Source organism: Megascapheus bottae, chromosome 20, assembly GCF_031878675.1.
Source record: "Megascapheus bottae isolate mThoBot1 chromosome 20, mThoBot2.hap1, whole genome shotgun sequence".
In the NCBI taxonomy this organism is placed as follows: Eukaryota; Metazoa; Chordata; class Mammalia; order Rodentia; family Geomyidae; genus Megascapheus; species Megascapheus bottae.
Window position 1 is genome coordinate 39,405,936 of NC_143528.1, and position 17,971 is coordinate 39,423,906.

Consider the following 17,971-nt stretch of genomic DNA (forward strand, 5'->3'; position numbering starts at 1 on the left):
AGCAAGAAAAACAAAAGTATCTGGAATTGAAGAGGAGATATCACAACAAATACTGCAAACATTACAAGAATAATCAGAAGCTGGGTGCCTGGTGCTGCACATCTGTAACCTCAAGGGGCAGGAAGTTTGTGGCCAGCTTGGTCTGTATAATTCAAGACTAGCTTTGTCTATATAGTAAAGAAGTAGTATGAGCCTCCTAATGCCAACAAATTTGACACAGACCATCAGTGTTTGCTCAAGCGGCAGTAGAGGATTGGATATTGTGGCACATGTCTGTAATCCTAGTACTTAGAAGGCTGAGGCAGTAGGATCACAAGCTCAAGAGATGCCTAGGCTAAATAGTGAAGCTTTGCCTTAAAATTGGAAGATGAAATAGATAATCAGCCAGCTCTTGTGTTTGTTAAAGTAATTTATAGTTAAAAACCTTCCAATAAAAAGATGATTTTGTGATTAGTTCTCCAAACATTTAAAGAAGAAACGATGCCAATTATACATAAACTCTCTCAGAAAATAGGTTAGGGAACACATCTCAACTAGGATTACTCCAAAACCAAGTCAAAGACATAGAGAAGGAATTCTGTAGGTCAATATTTCTTGGGAATGAGATCTTTCATAAAGTTTAGGAATGATAAATATACAAACAGATTAAGCCCAGTATACAGTAACATGTAATGTCAAAAAATGTAAAACTAGTTTAAAATTCTCAAATCTGCATTAACCAACTGAAGCAGAAAAACTTTTAATCATTTCAGTAGATGTAGGAAAATATGGTTCATAATTTTTTAAAAAATCAAACTATTCTAAGAATAAAAGAACTTTTTTAAGCTTGTTTTTTTTTTAAGTGCTGGGCTCGAGCCAGGCACGGTGGCCACACCTGTACTCCTAACTACTCAGGTGGCTGAGATCTCAAAATTGAGATTCAGAGCAAGCCCAGCACTACAAAGCCATGAGACTTCTATCTCCAATGGGAAGTGGGCCCGTGACTCAAGGGTGGGTAGGGCAGAGGCCTTGGGCTGAAGAGCTCAGGGACTGCACCCAGACCCAGAGCTCAAGCCCCACGACCTCCCCCTCCCCCCCCAAAAAAAGAAAAGTTCTGAGTCAGGAGCGTGTCTCATGGTAGAGTGCTCGCCTAGCATTCAGAAAAAGCCAAAAGTGGTACAGTGGTGCAAATGGTAGAGTACTAGCCTGGAACCAAAAAAAAAGCTCAAGGACAATACTCAGGCCCTGAGTTTAAGCCCCAGGACTGGCCAGAAAAAAAATGTATTTGGCAAATACCTAAAACTTCATCATACATAATGGTTAGGACAAGGCAAGAATTTTTTTACTTTTTCTTTCTTTTTTTTGTGGTCAGTCGTGGGGCTTGAACTCTGGGCCTGAGCACTATCCTTAAGCAATTCAGCTCAAAGCTACCTCCGTACCCCTTGAGCCCCAGTGCCACTTCCCATTTTCTGGTGATTAATTGGAGATAAGAGTCTCATGGACATTTTAGTGCCCGGATGGCTTTGAACTGTGATCCTTAGATCTCAGCCTCCTGAGCAGGTAGGATTACAGGCGTGAGCCACCAATGACCACCTGTTCAGTTAGGTTTTTTTTGGGGGGGGGGCAGAGTCATGGGCTCTCTGCTTGGGTGCTGTCCCTGAGCTCTTCATATCAAGGGTACCACCCTCCCCGCTGGGCCTGGGCACTGTCCATGAGGTCTTCAGTTCCAGGTTACCATCCTCTCCTTCAGCCAAGCCCCACTTCCCGTTTTTTCTAGAAGTTAATTGGAGATAAGAGTCTCAGGTCCTTTTGTGCCAGGCTGGCTTTGAACCTTGATCCTCAGATCTCAGCCTCCTGAGTAGCTAGGATTACAGGCTTGAGCTACCACGCCCAGCCTGTTTTTTGACAAAAATACAGGAGTATTTTGTTGAGCAAATAGTGGTCAATAATCTGAGGAAGGAGGGGATAGGTCTGGATACAAATGGCTGAGTGGTTCCTCTTGTTTATTTGGATTGAAATTGCAAATGGTCTTGGAGCAGCTTCCTTGGTGTTGGAAACTTGGAGCTCCTGAGTGTCAAGAGGCTCACGGGCTAGATTTTCAAACCCCATAGGTGTCTAGATTTAAGCTCTGAAAACTAGAAGCTTATGGCTCAAAGCTTTAAAAGTGATAGACGTAAAACTAAATGCTCAGGTCAGAGCAAGCTCAGGGCTTTCAAAGCTAGAGCTTTATTGCCGTAAGCTTTCAAAACCAGAAACATAGTCACATTAGAGGTTTGAGTGCCAGCAGCCCAGCCAGCACCTAACAGTGTTACAGCTGCCAGGCTTTGGGTGATGGTTCCCATAGTGAGCCACCAGAGCTAGCCTCAGATCTTTAGTTGCTTACCTAATGTATCCGCTTTCTACAGTATTTTACTTCCAACTACTCTCTGGAGCTCTTCAGCTTCTGAGGCTGAGAATTTTTTTCTGCTTTTTTCACAACCAGCTCGGCTCACTCTACACCTATGATACCCAATTTATACTCAATGCCTTGACCACGATTTACTCAACAGAATGCTTTGATACCTTGGTCGAAAGCAAATAGATCATAAACAGTAAGACCTCTAGGCTGTTTTGACCAATTGATCTATCCTATGCTAGAACCAAATAAGCCTTCTGGAGGACCCAAAGAAATTGAGAAACAGGTTGCTTATGTAGTCGCCAGAAGAAATAAGCCACTTGTATAGCCAGAAAAATCCTGCTGATATAGCCAGGAAAAGATTTGATATGTTTGTGCACAACTTCCATCTCCACCAATCACAGCCTTAACTGTACAAGCCTTAAATGTGTACCAGTAACCAGCTTTTTACTGAGTCTGAAGGGGAAGTGCCTGGGTCCCTTGTCCCTCAATGAGAATAGCTGCCAGATGTGTTATTTCATTGCTAGGCTGCTGTGGATTGTCATGCTGTAACCAAAGACTCTTGGAGCAATTATGATGTCTCCAAGAGGTAGAACTGTGGCTTTCACAGCAACCACTATTGCAGTGATTTTTACAGTTTCTCTCCTTTGCTAAATGATTAATATGAAAACATTTTTCTAAAAACAAACTATAATTCTCTGTTAAAGAGAGGTGAAAAAATTTTCAGTATTTCAGTACATTCAGAAAATCTAGTTTAACCTCTTAATTTCTTGTTGACTATGGAAATCAAAAGTTGATATATGGGGCTGGGAGTGTGGCCTAGTGGTAGAGTACTTGCCCAGCAGGCATGAAGCCCTGAAGTTCGATTCTTTGGTACCACCTACACAGAAAAAGCCAGAAGTGGCTCTGTGACTCAAGTGGCAGAGCCTTGAGCTAAAAGTGTCCAAGGATAGTTGCCAGGCCCTTATTTAAAGCCCCAGGACTGGCAAAAAGAAAAAAAAGAGTTGGTATTTTTATTTTTCTTACATGAATTCGGATAGTAGTTTTGCATATGCTCTGTAATTTAATACCAAGCCAGTCCTTTTTTTTTTTTTTTTTGCCAGTACTGGGCTTGAGCTCAGGACCTGAGCACTGTCCTTGGACTTTCTCAAGGCTAGAGCTCTCCCACTTGAGCCTCAGCACCATTTCTGGCTTTTTTCTATGTATGTGGTACCAAGGAATTGAACCTGGGTCTTTGTGCATGCTAGGCAAGCACTCTACCACTAGGCCAAACTCCCAGCCAAGCCAGTCCTTTTTAACAGTATTGCTTTCATGAGCAATTGAAAATGGAAATGTAGTCATAATATCTAATCATATTATTTATTATATGAATTAATACATTATAAATATATACTACATGTTATATAATTAAACTACAACAATACTACTTCTAGTCAGTTGTATACTTTTTGGCTGGATGCTTCTTCCTCAATGTACTTTTTACTTTTAACAATATCCAGCCAGTTTCTAAAACATGTAATTTTTCATTTTTTGTTAAGTGATCCCAGGAACATATTAGGCACTTTGAGCTGAAAGGAAAATGATTTCATGTCAAATGAGACTCACTGGATAGCTTCACAAATCCACTTGTCTTTGGCTCAGGGAAATGAGTATTTTTAATATGTGAGAGTTAGATGACAGATTCATCCATCCATCATACATTTAAACTTTCTGTGGTACAGAGATTAATCTCTATTATCTTTCTAATGCCTAAGATAGTTCCTGGAACACAGTTGCTCCTTCATAAATAGTGTGAGTGAATAAGCACCTTTTGACAATCATTGGATCTTTGCATTCTACCTCTGACTTGCAAATTTTCTCTTAACTTTGGTTTGTATAGGTATCTAAAAAACTAAATGAAAATTTTCCTGCCTTCCTCACATGCTTTGTCCATCAAAGGAGAAATGTGAAAATGTTTTGAAAAATGTAAAGTTACTAATCAAATATAAAGGTGTAATAAATGAAAGATGTTATTAGTCAGTAAACCGCGGGAAGTTTATTTCAAGATGGAATTACTGTTTATCAGGATGGGAACCTCTTTCCTGACAAGGGCTATTTGTGTATTTATGAATTATTGGTGCAGGCAGATGACGTTGGAAACTCATGAGATGCATAGGAGAATCATATATGTTTATTGTACCATGTACCAAATGATTTTGTGAAGTGTCCTCCCACCTCTGATTATTGGAGCTCTTGCTTTTCTTTGTATAGTATAGTGAATATCTTTATTTTTACTTAAGATTCCAAATTATATAAAGCTAGCTCTCAAATTCTTAAGATTTGACAAGACCTTTGGTTTTTAGTGTAAACACATCTCCTATAAATGCCTGCCTCATGTGAGTATTTGTAACTATTACTTTTGTACTGTAGGGCATAAAAGAATTGTGTATATTACTTTAACTCTGGATAAAACGGAATAGGAAAATGGTTAAATTGAATTAAGTACTTTGTGGTATTTTTAGAACAGGACAAAATGTCCTCAACTTAAAAACAAAACAATTCTTTCTTTGATCATTCTGTAATATTCTACCTCTAGGTTAAGATACACGTATGCTTTCTCTTGTTTCTGATTCCTGACTTCCTACCTGTTCTCTTTTTCATTCTTCTAATTTTTCGTCTTTTTAACTTTAACAATCTAGGTTGCATGGCGGGGGGGAGGGGGAGCTGGCACTTCATCAAGAACATGATCTCATTGCTTTCAATGGCTTAGAAAAGAAACATTTTAAAGCAGTTGAAAGATTTCACTTTGGAAAGTAGGAACTGCATAACTAAGTGTGTTGGTTCCCAGCAGAGCCTTGAGTAACCTCTTTCCAGCCATCCTCACATTTTCTTGCTCCTTTACTTCCTGTAGAGTAATACCCTAAGTTTTTAAAATTCCAATAGGACTTTGGTTTGGACTCTCTTAACAGCAAATATTCTTTTCTGTTCCTTTACACCTGTCCCTAATGTGTTTGTATTTCTGTAATGAAACCGTGTCAGGTTTTCTTACCCATAGAGCTGAAATGTAACTTACATGTTCCCTATACTTATACAAATGCCCAGACCTTTCAAAAGTCTTAAATATTTCTGGGAGCCCTTGAATTTTTGTCGTGTGTTTTCTGGAACAGAGGTGTGATTAATCTTCCCTTACATCCTCCTTGGGAGGTCTGACATCTGGAGTGACTCCTCTGTGACACTTCCCCATTGCCCCCGCTGTAGATAGATTTTCAAGTGCCACCATCACTCTGTGAGTACTTGGAGTGACTACTGCAATGGGGGAATGTTATCTTCAGAGCTTCAGAGCTATAGGCTTTCAGGGTGCTGCAAGGTGCAGGACTGGAAAGCTGGGTTTTTATACCCTTCTCTCTGTTCCATTCTTGGTTCTCAAGTCCCAGAGTAATAGTTTGTACATTTTCTAGTCTCTCTTGAAGAGTAGATCTTCCCTTCTTACAACCAGTTCAGAGAATCAGAGGGAAAATCATACCATGCCATTTCCTCCTTGGTCCCTATTTCACCTCATTCTTTAATTCGCTCTTTCCCATTTCTCTACTCCCACTGGAGCCACCTTCATCCTGAAAGGCAAGATACCATATATGTGGAGGAAAAGGGTCACAGTCTCATTAATTCTGGCAGTTGCTGAATTCTTAATCCTGCATGGAACAACCTCTACAGACTTGTTACTTTTATTTTTAAAAATAGCTTTTTTATGAATCTTTTACCTGCTGCAGAATACAAAAATATGTTCAGTAAAAAGCCTCTCTACTGCTTCTTATCCCTCCACACCTGAAGAGAATTAGTATACCAGTTTCTTTTGCATCCCAGAAATATTTATGCATGAGTAGAAACAAATTCTCTCTCTCTCTCTCTCTCTCTCTCTCTCTCTCTCTCTCTCTCTCTCTCTCTCTCTCTCTCTCTCTGTGTGTGTGTGTAACACACTACATATATGTAGTTATTTGCTTTTGCTTCACAACTGACATAAGCACCATGCTCTTCCTTGAGCTGTTGGATATAAGTCAATCTTATAACAGTATAAGATGAGTTTCCCTTATGGTGACTATTTAGTTTGGGGAGGGCGGATACTAAAAATTGAACACAGGGTTTTGTGCTTGCTAGGCAAGAACTCTTTGCTCCTAGTCTTGTTGTCTAGAATAAGGTCTTGCTAACTTTACCTGGGATAATCTTGAACTTGAAATTCTCTTGCCTCTACCTTCTCAAGGGCTGAGATAACACACATGTACCATCATGACTGGCTAGATTTTTTTTTCTTTTTTGGTGGGTAGGGCTTGAATTCAGGGCCTGGGTGTTGTCCCTAAGCTCTTTTCCTCAAAGCTAGTGCTCTACCACTTTGAGCCACTTTCAATTTTGGTTTTCTGGTGGTTAATTGGAGGTAAGAGTGTCACAGACCTTCCTGCCCAGGCTGGCTTTGAGCTGCAGTCCTCAGATCTCAGCCTCCTGAGCAGCTAGGATTTATAGGTGTGTGCCACCAGTGCTTGGCTATCTTATTCTTTTTTTTTTTTTTTTTTTTTTTTTTGCCAGTCATGGGCTTGAGCTCAGGGCTGTCCTTGGACTTTCTCAACGCTAGAGCTCAAATTGAGCCTCAGCACCACTTCCAGCTTTTTTCTTTGTATGTGGTACCAAGGAGTTGAACCCAGGTCTTCATGCATGCTAGGCAAGCACTCTTACCACTAGGCCAAACTCCTGGCCATGTTTTGTGTTTTTTTGGTCAGTGGTAGGGTTTGGACTATGGGCCTGAGCACTGTCCCTGAGCTCCTCAGCTCAAGGCTACCATCCTACCCCTTGAGTCACAGCGCCATTTCCCATTTTCTGGTGATTAATTGGAGATAAGTCTCATGGACATTTTAGAGCCTGGACAGGCTTCAAATCCCAATCCTAGATCTCAGTCTCCTGAGTAGCTAGGATTATAGGCGTGAGCCACCGTGCCAGGCTTCTTTTCTCTCATTCTTACAAATAACATACAGATAAGAACATCAAAGGTAAATTATTTTGTTCCTATGTGAGGGTAGCTGTAGGGTAAATCGTTAGAGCTAGAATTGCCAGGTTAAAGATTATGTACATTGTAATTTGGATCCTATCCTGTTTTTAGTTATTAAACTGTTTTTATACTTACCTAGCATATACTCTGAACTTCTGCTTTTGGTGATCTACTTTTATCATGATCTGATTTTACGTGATGATTGCACAGGCAATGCCCAAGCAACATGAACAGACCAGGGAAGTATAAGGAAAATGTATACATGGCTTATTTCACCATAGATGGGAGATGGAATATCTTGTCTAACTTCTTTGAATCTAATCTCTAGCTGATTCTAATAGGTTTTTTTATTAAGAACTTTTTTCTTTTTTTGTAGGTCATGGGGCTTGAACTCGGCCTGGGCACTCTCCCTGAGCTCTTCAGCTCAAGGTTACTGACCTACCCTTGAGCCAAGCCTCACTTCCCATTTTCTAGAGGTTAATTGGAGATAAGAGTTTTAGGTCTTTTTGTACTCAGACTGGCTTTGAATCTTGATCCTCAGATCTCATCCTCATGAGTAGCTAGGATTACAGGTGTGAGCCACTGCACCTGGCTTTATTAAGAACTTTTTATGGGAGTACATGTGCGAGCACACATACACACACACACACACACACACACACACACACACACACACACACACGACTCTAGGAAGCTTAAGACCAAAAGCTCATGTATGTATCCCATTGGACAAACAGTAGTAAATTGTGAAAAGTGACAAGACAAAGGGATTTGGACCAGGGCAGTTAGTCCTGGAAAATAGAGTGAGCCGATAAGGGTTAGTTTAACAGGGTTTGTTTCTCTCATGAGATTTCTCTCATCTTGTCTCTGGCGATAAGAATGTCTTCCTTTCTCTGGTACAGGCAGGACACCTGACTCATGGGAACTTTTTATTTCCTCCTTTCATGGAGCAAAAGCAAAGTCAAAGCCCTTCTTATTACATCTGCTGCTTTTCATGTGCTCTTAACTCCAAATAATTAAGGTGCCACATCAATATCCTTTGGTAGCATGGTATGAACCCTATCAACACTTTACATAGAGTAAACACCATTATTCACTTTGTATCTTGAGACCAACCACAGGGCACAGCTCAAAGAGTAAATAGTAGTGCTACTTAGTATCTAGAGACTAGAGTGGCTGTTAGTACCTTGCCTGGCAATGAACTGAATTATGCAGACCCTGCATACAAAATTACATGCAGGATTACTAAACTGGTGAAAGATGCCTTTTGTTTTTATTTGGTTGATTGGGTTTTGCTATTAAAAATAACAGTCTTGATATTTACCTCCGGTCCCATCTTTGAGATATTTGTAGGTCAAGTAGCATGCATCCACAGGATGGATCCAGCCCCTATCAATGGACAGAATTCCTTCGGTTTAAAGACCCTAATTAGCCATATTTTAGATTCTGCAATTGGGCAACATTTCATTGCATGAAATAGATCAAATGTGCTAAATGAGCCATGCAGAAGAGGTTGGTTTTATAGGTAGAAAAAAGACTGAAGAAGAAAGCAAAACAAAAAGTGGGTCAGTCATTTCAAAATTACTTTCCTTGTAAGACAGGCACAGGAAGACAGCAAAAAAATTTGATTGGTTAACGTTGGACTATTTTTTTTTCCCAGTCCTGGGGCTGGAACTCAGGGCCTGAGCATTGTCGTCGGGCGTTCTGAAGGCTAGAGCTCTACCACTTGAGCCACAGTCCCACTTGCAGCTTTTTTCTATGTATGTGGTACTGAAGAATCAAACCAAGGTCTTTGTGCATGCTAGGCAACCACTCTACCATTTGGCCAAACTCCAGGTCCTTGGACTACCCTTTTTAGCCTGTGTGTAAAGATCAAGTCTAGGGAAAGTTCATTATGCTGATTAAAACCATCTTGTTTTGAAGTTCTGGCTGTTGTATAGTCCTGATTTTTCAGGTCTAGAAGACAATTTGGTTTTAGTCTGATAGTAATGGAACTTTAGAGTGAAATTGCTTTATTTTTAACCAGACTTGCAGGTCCTAGTACAAGAGTTTGGGTCTAGACAGTATTTGTTTTTTATGCCCTTATTACTATCATTATTTATTATTATTATTATTATTAAGCCAGTTTATGCCCTTGCTCTTAGACATAGTTCCTTGTGTTTCTCTAGCTCTCCTTACGTATTCTGTGTACTTCTTCACCTCTTGCCAGCTCAATATTTCCAATTTTTAAGTAGTCAGTTCTTGTAATAGCTATTTTTTTATCTGCTTTAATCTTTATTTAGAGTTCCTTTCACTGTGTTTTTCAGCAGTATACAGAAGCATGAGATCCCATGTCATGTGTCTGTTTATTTGATCACTGTCTCTTACGACCCCAACAGGCTTTTAAAAAAAAATTGGAACTGTGGCTGGGCGTGGTAGCCCATGCCTGTAATCCTAGCTACTCTGAAGGCTGAAATCTAAGGATTGTGGTTCAAAACCAGCCCAGGCACTAGAGACTGTGAGACTCTTAGCTCCAGTTAACCATAAGAAAATCAGAAGTGGTGTTGTGGCTCAAGGGGTAGGGCTGTAGCCTTGAGCTGAAGAGCTCAGGGACAATACCCAGATCCAGAGTTCAAGCCCCACAACCGACCCCCCCCCAAAAAAAAATTGGAACTGTGGACTTAGAAAGTAGGCAGGAACAAAAAATATTCCTGTGTATTGTTTTCCTTTTAATGACCTCTACAAATTTCTTTACGGATTCTTCTCATTATTTGGAGGGGAAAATGATTGCAGATAATAAGGAATATAAAAATGAAGCTTAGCAAGAAAGGTTTTTTTGCCTGAAGTTCTTTATGAAAAATAGTTTCAGCCAAAAGTCTGCAAGCTTTGGATTATTGTCAAGGAGTCTGTATAAGTCCACATCAAGTCTAGAAACCTGTAATAAGCCAGGACCCCCTCTCTACTAGGAACATTCTGGGGATAAGCTAACCCTTACTGTTGTAATCATTTTAACTACTAATGAGCCTGAATGAGCTTGGCCATTAGCTTCTGTAATCACACTTGCTTCCTGTGCTATTTCCTCCCTTCCTCCCCACCAAAACTTACTTACAAATAAATAATCTACAATCCTATAGTCCTGGCTCCTCTGGGCCCCCCAGTGTAAAATAAACCCAAGTTACTTCAACCTCTCTGAGTATTTCTCTTGGTCCCTGGATGGTCTATTCATCTTTCTATGACATGATTTCCGGTGGATGAAAAATTGTAGCTGGTTAATCTCATCTTTGATTCTTCAGAAGTCCCTGTGAGGGAAGAATATTCAGTTATTACTATCAGTCCTACCTACCTCTTGTCAGGCCCTGTCCCCAATTCATCCCATTTTCTCCTTTGGGGAGGAAAAAAAATAATTCCTTCAAGATGGTTACAAACTATTGTTCTTAATGCTTTTTCTGAAGTAGTCATTTATTCCTAACTAGAATAATTAAAAGGTTTGTTACAGACACTATAGACTATAGACTATAGAATTTTGGGGACAAGGTAGGATGATGGGAGTGAATGTGGTCAAAGTACATCATGTGCATGTATGAACTTGTCTCATGAAATCCACTATTTTGTACATTCCTTTTTTCTGTTCTTCGTTTGTTTGTTTTACTAAGCCTAGGGCTTGAATTCAGGGCCTACGCACTGTCCTTGGGGTTTCTCTACCATTTGAGCCACAGCACAACTTCCGACATTTTCTATGTATGTGGTACTGAGGAATTGAACCTGGGTTTTCATGCATGCTAGGTAAGCACTTTACCACTAGGCCAAACTTCTGGCCCAATCAGGTCTACTTCTACTCTCCTATTCTCTTTGTATTGTTTCATTTTACCCTGTTTACAATTTAGAAAGATTACTTGTGAGCTGGGATATGTCTCAGTAGTAAAGTGCTTATCTAACATGCAAGAAGCCTGAGTTCAGTCCCCAGAATCACTACAAGAAAAGGGATTGGTAGATGAGGGGAGGGAAAAGGGGACAAAAACATGAGAAGGAATATCAATGTGTGTGAAGTAATGTTCCTTCTATCTGGTGCATATAACTGTAACCACTCTGTTAATTACAATACTAAATAAAAAGAACAAAAGAAAAGAAAAGGGATTGGGAGATAAGGGAAAGAGGAGGAAGGAAGGAACAGAGGAAGGGATAAAGGAGATCTTATGTACAATCAAAAATAATTATCCTTGGGGCCGGGAGTTTGGCCTAGTGGTAGAGTGCTTGTCTAGCATGCATGAAGACCCGGGTTCAATTCCTTGGTACCACATACATAGAAAAAAAGCCAGAAATGGTGCTGTGGCTCAAGTGGTAGAGCACTAGCCTTGAGAAAACCCAAGGACAGTGCTCAGTCCCAGAGCTCAAGCCCAGGACTGGCAAACATACATACATACATACATACATAAAATTATCCTTGTATATATTTCCTTATGCACTTACTTTATAGATTCTCAGAAGTAGAATTGCTGCCAGTTGTGGTGGCTCATACCTGCGATCCTAGCTACTCAGGAGGCTAAGATCTGAGGATCGTGGTTCAAAGCTACCCTGGGCACTAAATACTGTGAAAAAGGGACATGGGGCTATGTCTCAGGGGTAGAGTGGTTGCCTTCAGTAAAAAAAAAAAAAAAAAAAATAGGATTGCCAGATTACAGGTCTAACTATTTTAAATTTTAGTATATCTTACCAGACTTCTTTCTAAAAAGATGTTATAATTTGGAAGTAGGACCGTGGCTCAAGTGGGAGAATGTTAGCCTTGAACTGAAGAGCTCAGTGACAACGCCAAGCCCATGGCCAACCAAAACAAATAAAAAAAAGATGTAATAATTCACACTTAAATTAATGAAATATGATAGTGCCATTTTGAAGGGATTTCATTCTTTTTGCTGAAGTGAGATCACATTATTAAACTAAGTTATTTCTCTGACTTCTAGCATATATGAAGTGTTTCTGTAAGTGTGGTATTTAGATACACATGTCCATTTCCCCCTCTCATTCAATTCTAGTTGGGTTTTTTGGTAATAAAAAATTTTTAGCTTTTTTTTTTTTTTTTTTTTTTTTTGCCAGTCCTGGGCTTCAGCTCAGGGCCTGAGCATTGTCCTTGGGCTTTCTCAAAGTCAGAGCTCTACCACTTGAGCCACAGCACGACTTCTGGCTTTCTTCTATGTATGTGGGACTGAGGAATCGAACCTGGGTCTTCATGTATGCTAGGCAAGCACTCTACCACTAGGCCAAACTCCCGGTCCCAAATTTTTAGCTTTTTATGTCCACCTATATTTCTTGTCTTTGTTAAGAGAGTTTTGAAGACATTTCATCATCTAAATTTTATTGTAGAGTGTGTTGGTATATATTTTTTACCTTTAACTTTATTTTTTAAGTCTGCAAGAAAATTAAGCATAAGAGGAATTTCATGAATACTACAATTTAGGACATACAAATGTGAAGGATTCTAATTTTGCCTTGTAGAATTCACATATATCATTAGTCACTGATACTTTGGTCTTACTTAATATAACTCATTACTGAATGTTTACTTCATTTAATTTTACTTAATTTTTATTTTTTATTGTTATTATGAACATGATGTATAGAGGGGTTAAAATTGTTACAATTACGTAAGTCCGGTAATGAGTATGTTTCTTTTTGGACAGTGCCACTCCTTCCCTCTGAATATATATATATATAATGTGTTTATTCCCACCAGAATGTTTAATTTTTGTCTAATATTTAATTTTTTGAGTTACTGGAAATAATTGTCTACAGACATGCTTTGAAACTGCTAATAAGTTCAATCTTTGTGTCTCAGAATTGAATGAAGCAGACTATAAGTCACAAGGTGGAAACGCTTCACTCACTTTATCATCGATGTCATCTACATAGGTGACATCTGTATTTGTCATCTTCATACACATAGTTGTTTTTTTCTAAATTGCTGGTAATACCAATCACCTTTAGTTTATGAAGTACTTCGTCACCTTCCTTTAAAATGATTTAATACATCTCACCAATCACCCCTGTTTTATACATTTGGAAATTGAGGCTCAGAGAAATTAAGTCACTTAAGATGATGTTAGCAGTAAAGTAAGCAATATACTCAGAATGGGCTCCAGCATTTACTCCACCTTGGGGCATTTAGTTAAAATTATACAGAGCTTGCTTTTTGTTTATTAGATTCTTAGTAAGTGCACTGATGTGACTACCAAAATGTTAGGTTGAATGCCACTGAAGTATGTATTCCATTCCATGTGTAAATCTATTTCTCTGAAGGGTTCCTGTTAGAAGATTAAACTAATAGGACCTAGTTTTTTATTGCTGTTTCCAAGAGAATGATATGGAAAGTTCCTGTTGTATTTTTTCCCTTAAAATATTTTTTGTTTTAAGCCAATTAAAAGAGAAGTTTTAGAAATATACTTAACTAATGTTAACTCTTAATTTCTTTAAGTTATATAATAGAAAATTTTCCAACACTTGAGTGACAAATATTTTTCACTTTTCCATCTTTATTCTACAGAATGATAAATAAAGCTGACCATCTCTGGACAGAATATTAATCCTCCTCATGTAAAGTATGCTCAATTCCTTTCCAGTGGTGTAAGTAGTCTTTCTTAATTTTTATTCTCAAAACTAAGAAAGTTAAGAATGTATTTTTATTGTAATTTATATTTGGCAACAAACATTGGTAGTTTGCAAGAATTTTTTTTAGAAACAGAATTTATTTAATTATTTGTTTTAGAAAAAGTTACAACAAAGCCAGGTACTAGTGACTTATACCTGTAACCCTAACTACTCAGGAGGCTAAGATCTGAGGACTGAGCTTCAAAGCCAGCCACAACAGGAATGTCCATGAGACTCTTATCTACATTAATCACCAGAAAACCAGAAGTGGTGTGATGAGAGAGTGCTAGCCTTGACCGAAAGACCCTGGGACAGCACAGATGCCCTGAGTTTAATTCCTCAACTCACAGAATAAAATAAAATAAAAAGTGCATCAAGAAGCAGAGATTGGGAGAGTCACAGTTCCAAAGCCAACCCATGTCAAAATTTAGCTGGCCCCAGAAAGTTGGCATGGTGGCGAATGACCTATTGTCTAGGGCAAAAAAGTAGAAGACCTTATCTGAAAAATAACTAAAATGAGAAGGGCTCAGGAATTAGTTCAAGTGCTACTAGTACCTGGCTAGCATGCAGTGGGGCCCAGAGTTCAAACCCAAATACTACCAACAAAAACAAACAAAAAGCAAAGCAAAACAAAAGAATCTGACTTTCAGATGAATGAATGTCATAGTCATGTGGTAAGAAATGGGCTTTCCAGACTATCAACCTCTTTTTCCATTTCTATTTTCAACTTGTACATTTTGGCATTCTTTTTAATGGAGCATATAATTCTATACTTACTCTGTTCAACTCTGTAGTCTAGGAGCTTGTGATATAGATGTGTAACTCTTAGAGAGAGCTAGTGTTAGATTGTTTGTGACAAGCAGAATATTAAAAGCATCTTACCTTAATGCTGCTCTTTGTGTGCAGACTCCTCGAATCTGAGCTATTCCTCTTTACCTGTTGAAGATGATAATGCAGTTAAACCTATTAGCTAAATGCAGTTGTTAGCTGTTCTCTGTAGTCAGGCAGAAATACAAATTGAGGTGATGATATTATGTCGAGTGTTTCTTTGCTAGGATATGAACTGTAACCACCAGTTTATATTAAATAGGCCTCTGAATAAAAAAATTCCAGGAATTTCAGATATTAGAGAAGATAAAGTATCTATTAACTCATTAAGTACATCTTTAGAGTCTAATGTAGACTAATGCCTTTAGTATAAGTATTCTATAAAATTTGGTAGAGTCTATGTTTACTTCCATTTTGGTTGACAGCTCTATAATCCAATAAGTGGGCATTAGAGAGGTTTTCTTTATTTTTTCAGTTTTTCTTTGAAGTTTTTTTCTCCCCCTCCTTTCATTGATTCTTTAATTTAGTGAAAAGTTTCTGGAATAGATCCAAAAGATATGAAATGTTGCCTAAGTTTCTGCTGAGTAACTGTGTAATCACTTGATCTTTTTGGACCTTAGCTGTCCCTGAGCTCTTTCCCTCAAGGCTATTGCCCTACTCCTGGGTTTGGGCATTGTCCTTGAGCTCTTCAGCTCAAGGCTACTGCTCTACCACTTGAGCCACAGCACCATTTCCAGTTTTCTAATGGTTAATTGGAGATGAGTCTCATGGTCTTTAGTGCCCGGACTGGCTTTGAACTGCGATCCTCTGACTAGCTAGGATTACAGGCACACCTGGCTTATTGATAATTTTTGATGTAACTAATACATTGGTTGTAATATTTATCAAAGTTGGAAATGTAGGTTGATTTCCATATTTTACCTGTTGTTAATAAACTCAGTATCTGTAACCAATTCATTTGCTATGAAAAAAAATTGTAGCACAGACATGTCAAACTATTTTCAGTAAAGAAATAGATGTAGAGATATGTATCTTCTGCTGAGCATTTTTAGTAACGATGTTCTCTTTGGCAAATCTTGTTAAAAACTTTTTTTTTTCAGTTTGCTGGAAACCATGTCTCACTATACAGATGAGCCCAGATTTACCATAGAACAGATAGATCTACTTCAGCGCCTCCGGCGTACTGGAATGACTAAACATGAAGTTCTCCATGCCTTGGAAACATTGGACCGCCTTGACCAAGAGCATAGTGACAAGTTTGGAAGAAGGTCCAGCTATGGAGGAAGTTCATATGGGAACAGCACCAACAATGTTCCAGCCTCTTCCTCTACAGCTACGGCTTCCACACAGACCCAGCATTCGGGAATGTCCCCCTCACCTAGCAACAGTTATGATACCTCCCCTCAGCCTTGCACTACCAATCAAAATGGGAGGGAGAACAACGAGCGATTGTCCCTATCAAATGGGAAGATGTCTCCAACTCGCTACCATGCAAATAGCATGGGCCAGAGATCATACAGTTTCGAAGCCTCAGAAGAGGATCTAGATGTAGATGACAAAGTGGAGGAGCTGATGAGGTTAGTTACTTTGCTTCTTAAGAGCCCCCCAAATGTGTGTGTTCTCCGATTTTGTAACAGTCACTATTATAACTCTACTCCTTAGGACTGTGACTTCTCCCCTCTAATTTGGAGAGGAAAGAAAAAAATTCAAATTGTATTTTTTAACCACAGTTTTTCCTCTTCTTCAGACCTTCCTTTTTCAAGGGTTTGCCTTCTCTTTATAGTGGTATCAGCTAATGCAGGACTGACAGAAGTTAATCTTATCATCATATTCATCATTGTAAGTACTTTTTATGAGGCACAAAATAGATTTCTGATACAGAAAATGAACACTCATCATATTTCCTTAAAATCCTCCCATCTATAAAAGTTTGAACAGCTCTTAGGTAAGAAGTGATTTTTAGGAAGAAAAATAGGCATGTATTCTGTCCTTGAAAAGCTAAGGTGCAGCACACACACACACAAATGCAAATACGTACACGCACATATGGATGCATATAGACAGATGCATACATGCAGATGAACACATACACACACTATCAAGTACAAGGTAATTGTGAACAGTTGAGGTTTTTTGTTTGTTTGTTGTTTTTGTTTGTGTGGGGCTTGAGCTCTGGGCCTGGGTCCTTTCCTTGAGCTCTTCTGCTCAAGGCCTGGTGCTCTACCACTTGAGCCACAGTGCTACTTCCTGAACACTTAAGTTTTAAAAATCAAGAAAAGAAGCCACCTTTTGATACAAAAGTCTTTGCCCCAGCCTCATGACACTTTGAGGGTGAATTTTCCTTAGCACCTCTTAAGGTTAAATATGGCAAAATGAGTGAGTAAATTTGATAAGTCTTCAAGATAACCTATGTTTTGAAATATTGAAACTTTATTTAAAGCTAAGGCACCTCAGCCCTTGCTGTTGCTTTTGAATTTAACACAGATTATTGTTAAAATTAAAAGGGAGAACCATTGGAAAAATAAGTTAATCTCTGAACCATAATAAGGATGAGTTTTTAATTATCCTGATTAGAAAAAATGTCTACAATAAAGCTTATTTGTTTAGATACTAGCTTCTGGTAGTTTATTGTTACTGTTGCTAATCTGTTTTGATAAGATTTTGCTGTAACATTTCTTAAATGTGTATAGATTGATAAGAAGTATGGAAAAACTGTCTTTTTAATTAAATACTCTAGAAACTAGAACAGGGTAGTCTAATAAGGGTTTCAAAGGGTGGACGAATGGCTTTAAATCTACTGTATCTTCACAATTAACAGAATCTATTAGCAGTGACTAGACTTGTTAAATTCCACAATTTTACAAATCTACATTTCACCTTTAAATATAGTTCTAAAAACTATACTCAGTATTTCACTGGCACACTATCACTCGCTGCATTAGAACACTATCTTTACCTTATTAGGGCACTATCTTTTCTTCTGCTTCCTTGTTAGAATTATTTCTTTGTTGATCCCTAGATGTAGGAATTTCCTTTAACTTCTGGCATTTTCTTTCTTCTGTCATTTGCCTTTCTCAGCTCTTGCTTTCTTGCAGTGTGCTCCTTCTCACTGTTTTGCAAGTTTACAGCTTTTTTTTTTT

General features: G+C 38.6%; 1 protein-coding gene across 6 annotated transcripts in view; it reads left to right on the forward strand.

Moving 5' to 3' along the window:
* Hmbox1 (homeobox containing 1) overlaps positions 1 to 17,971 on the forward strand; it is a 97,585-nt gene that overhangs the window by 18,069 nt on the left and 61,545 nt on the right. For all 6 annotated transcript variants that reach the window (XM_090353677.1, XM_090353681.1, XM_090353679.1 and 3 more), the window contains exons 2-3: positions 13,900 to 13,979; positions 15,932 to 16,408. In XM_090353677.1, coding sequence (XP_090209803.1) covers positions 13,957 to 13,979; positions 15,932 to 16,408 — 500 coding nt within the window. In that variant the 5' untranslated portion in view covers positions 13,900 to 13,956. The remainder of the gene's footprint in view (positions 1 to 13,899; positions 13,980 to 15,931; positions 16,409 to 17,971) is intronic.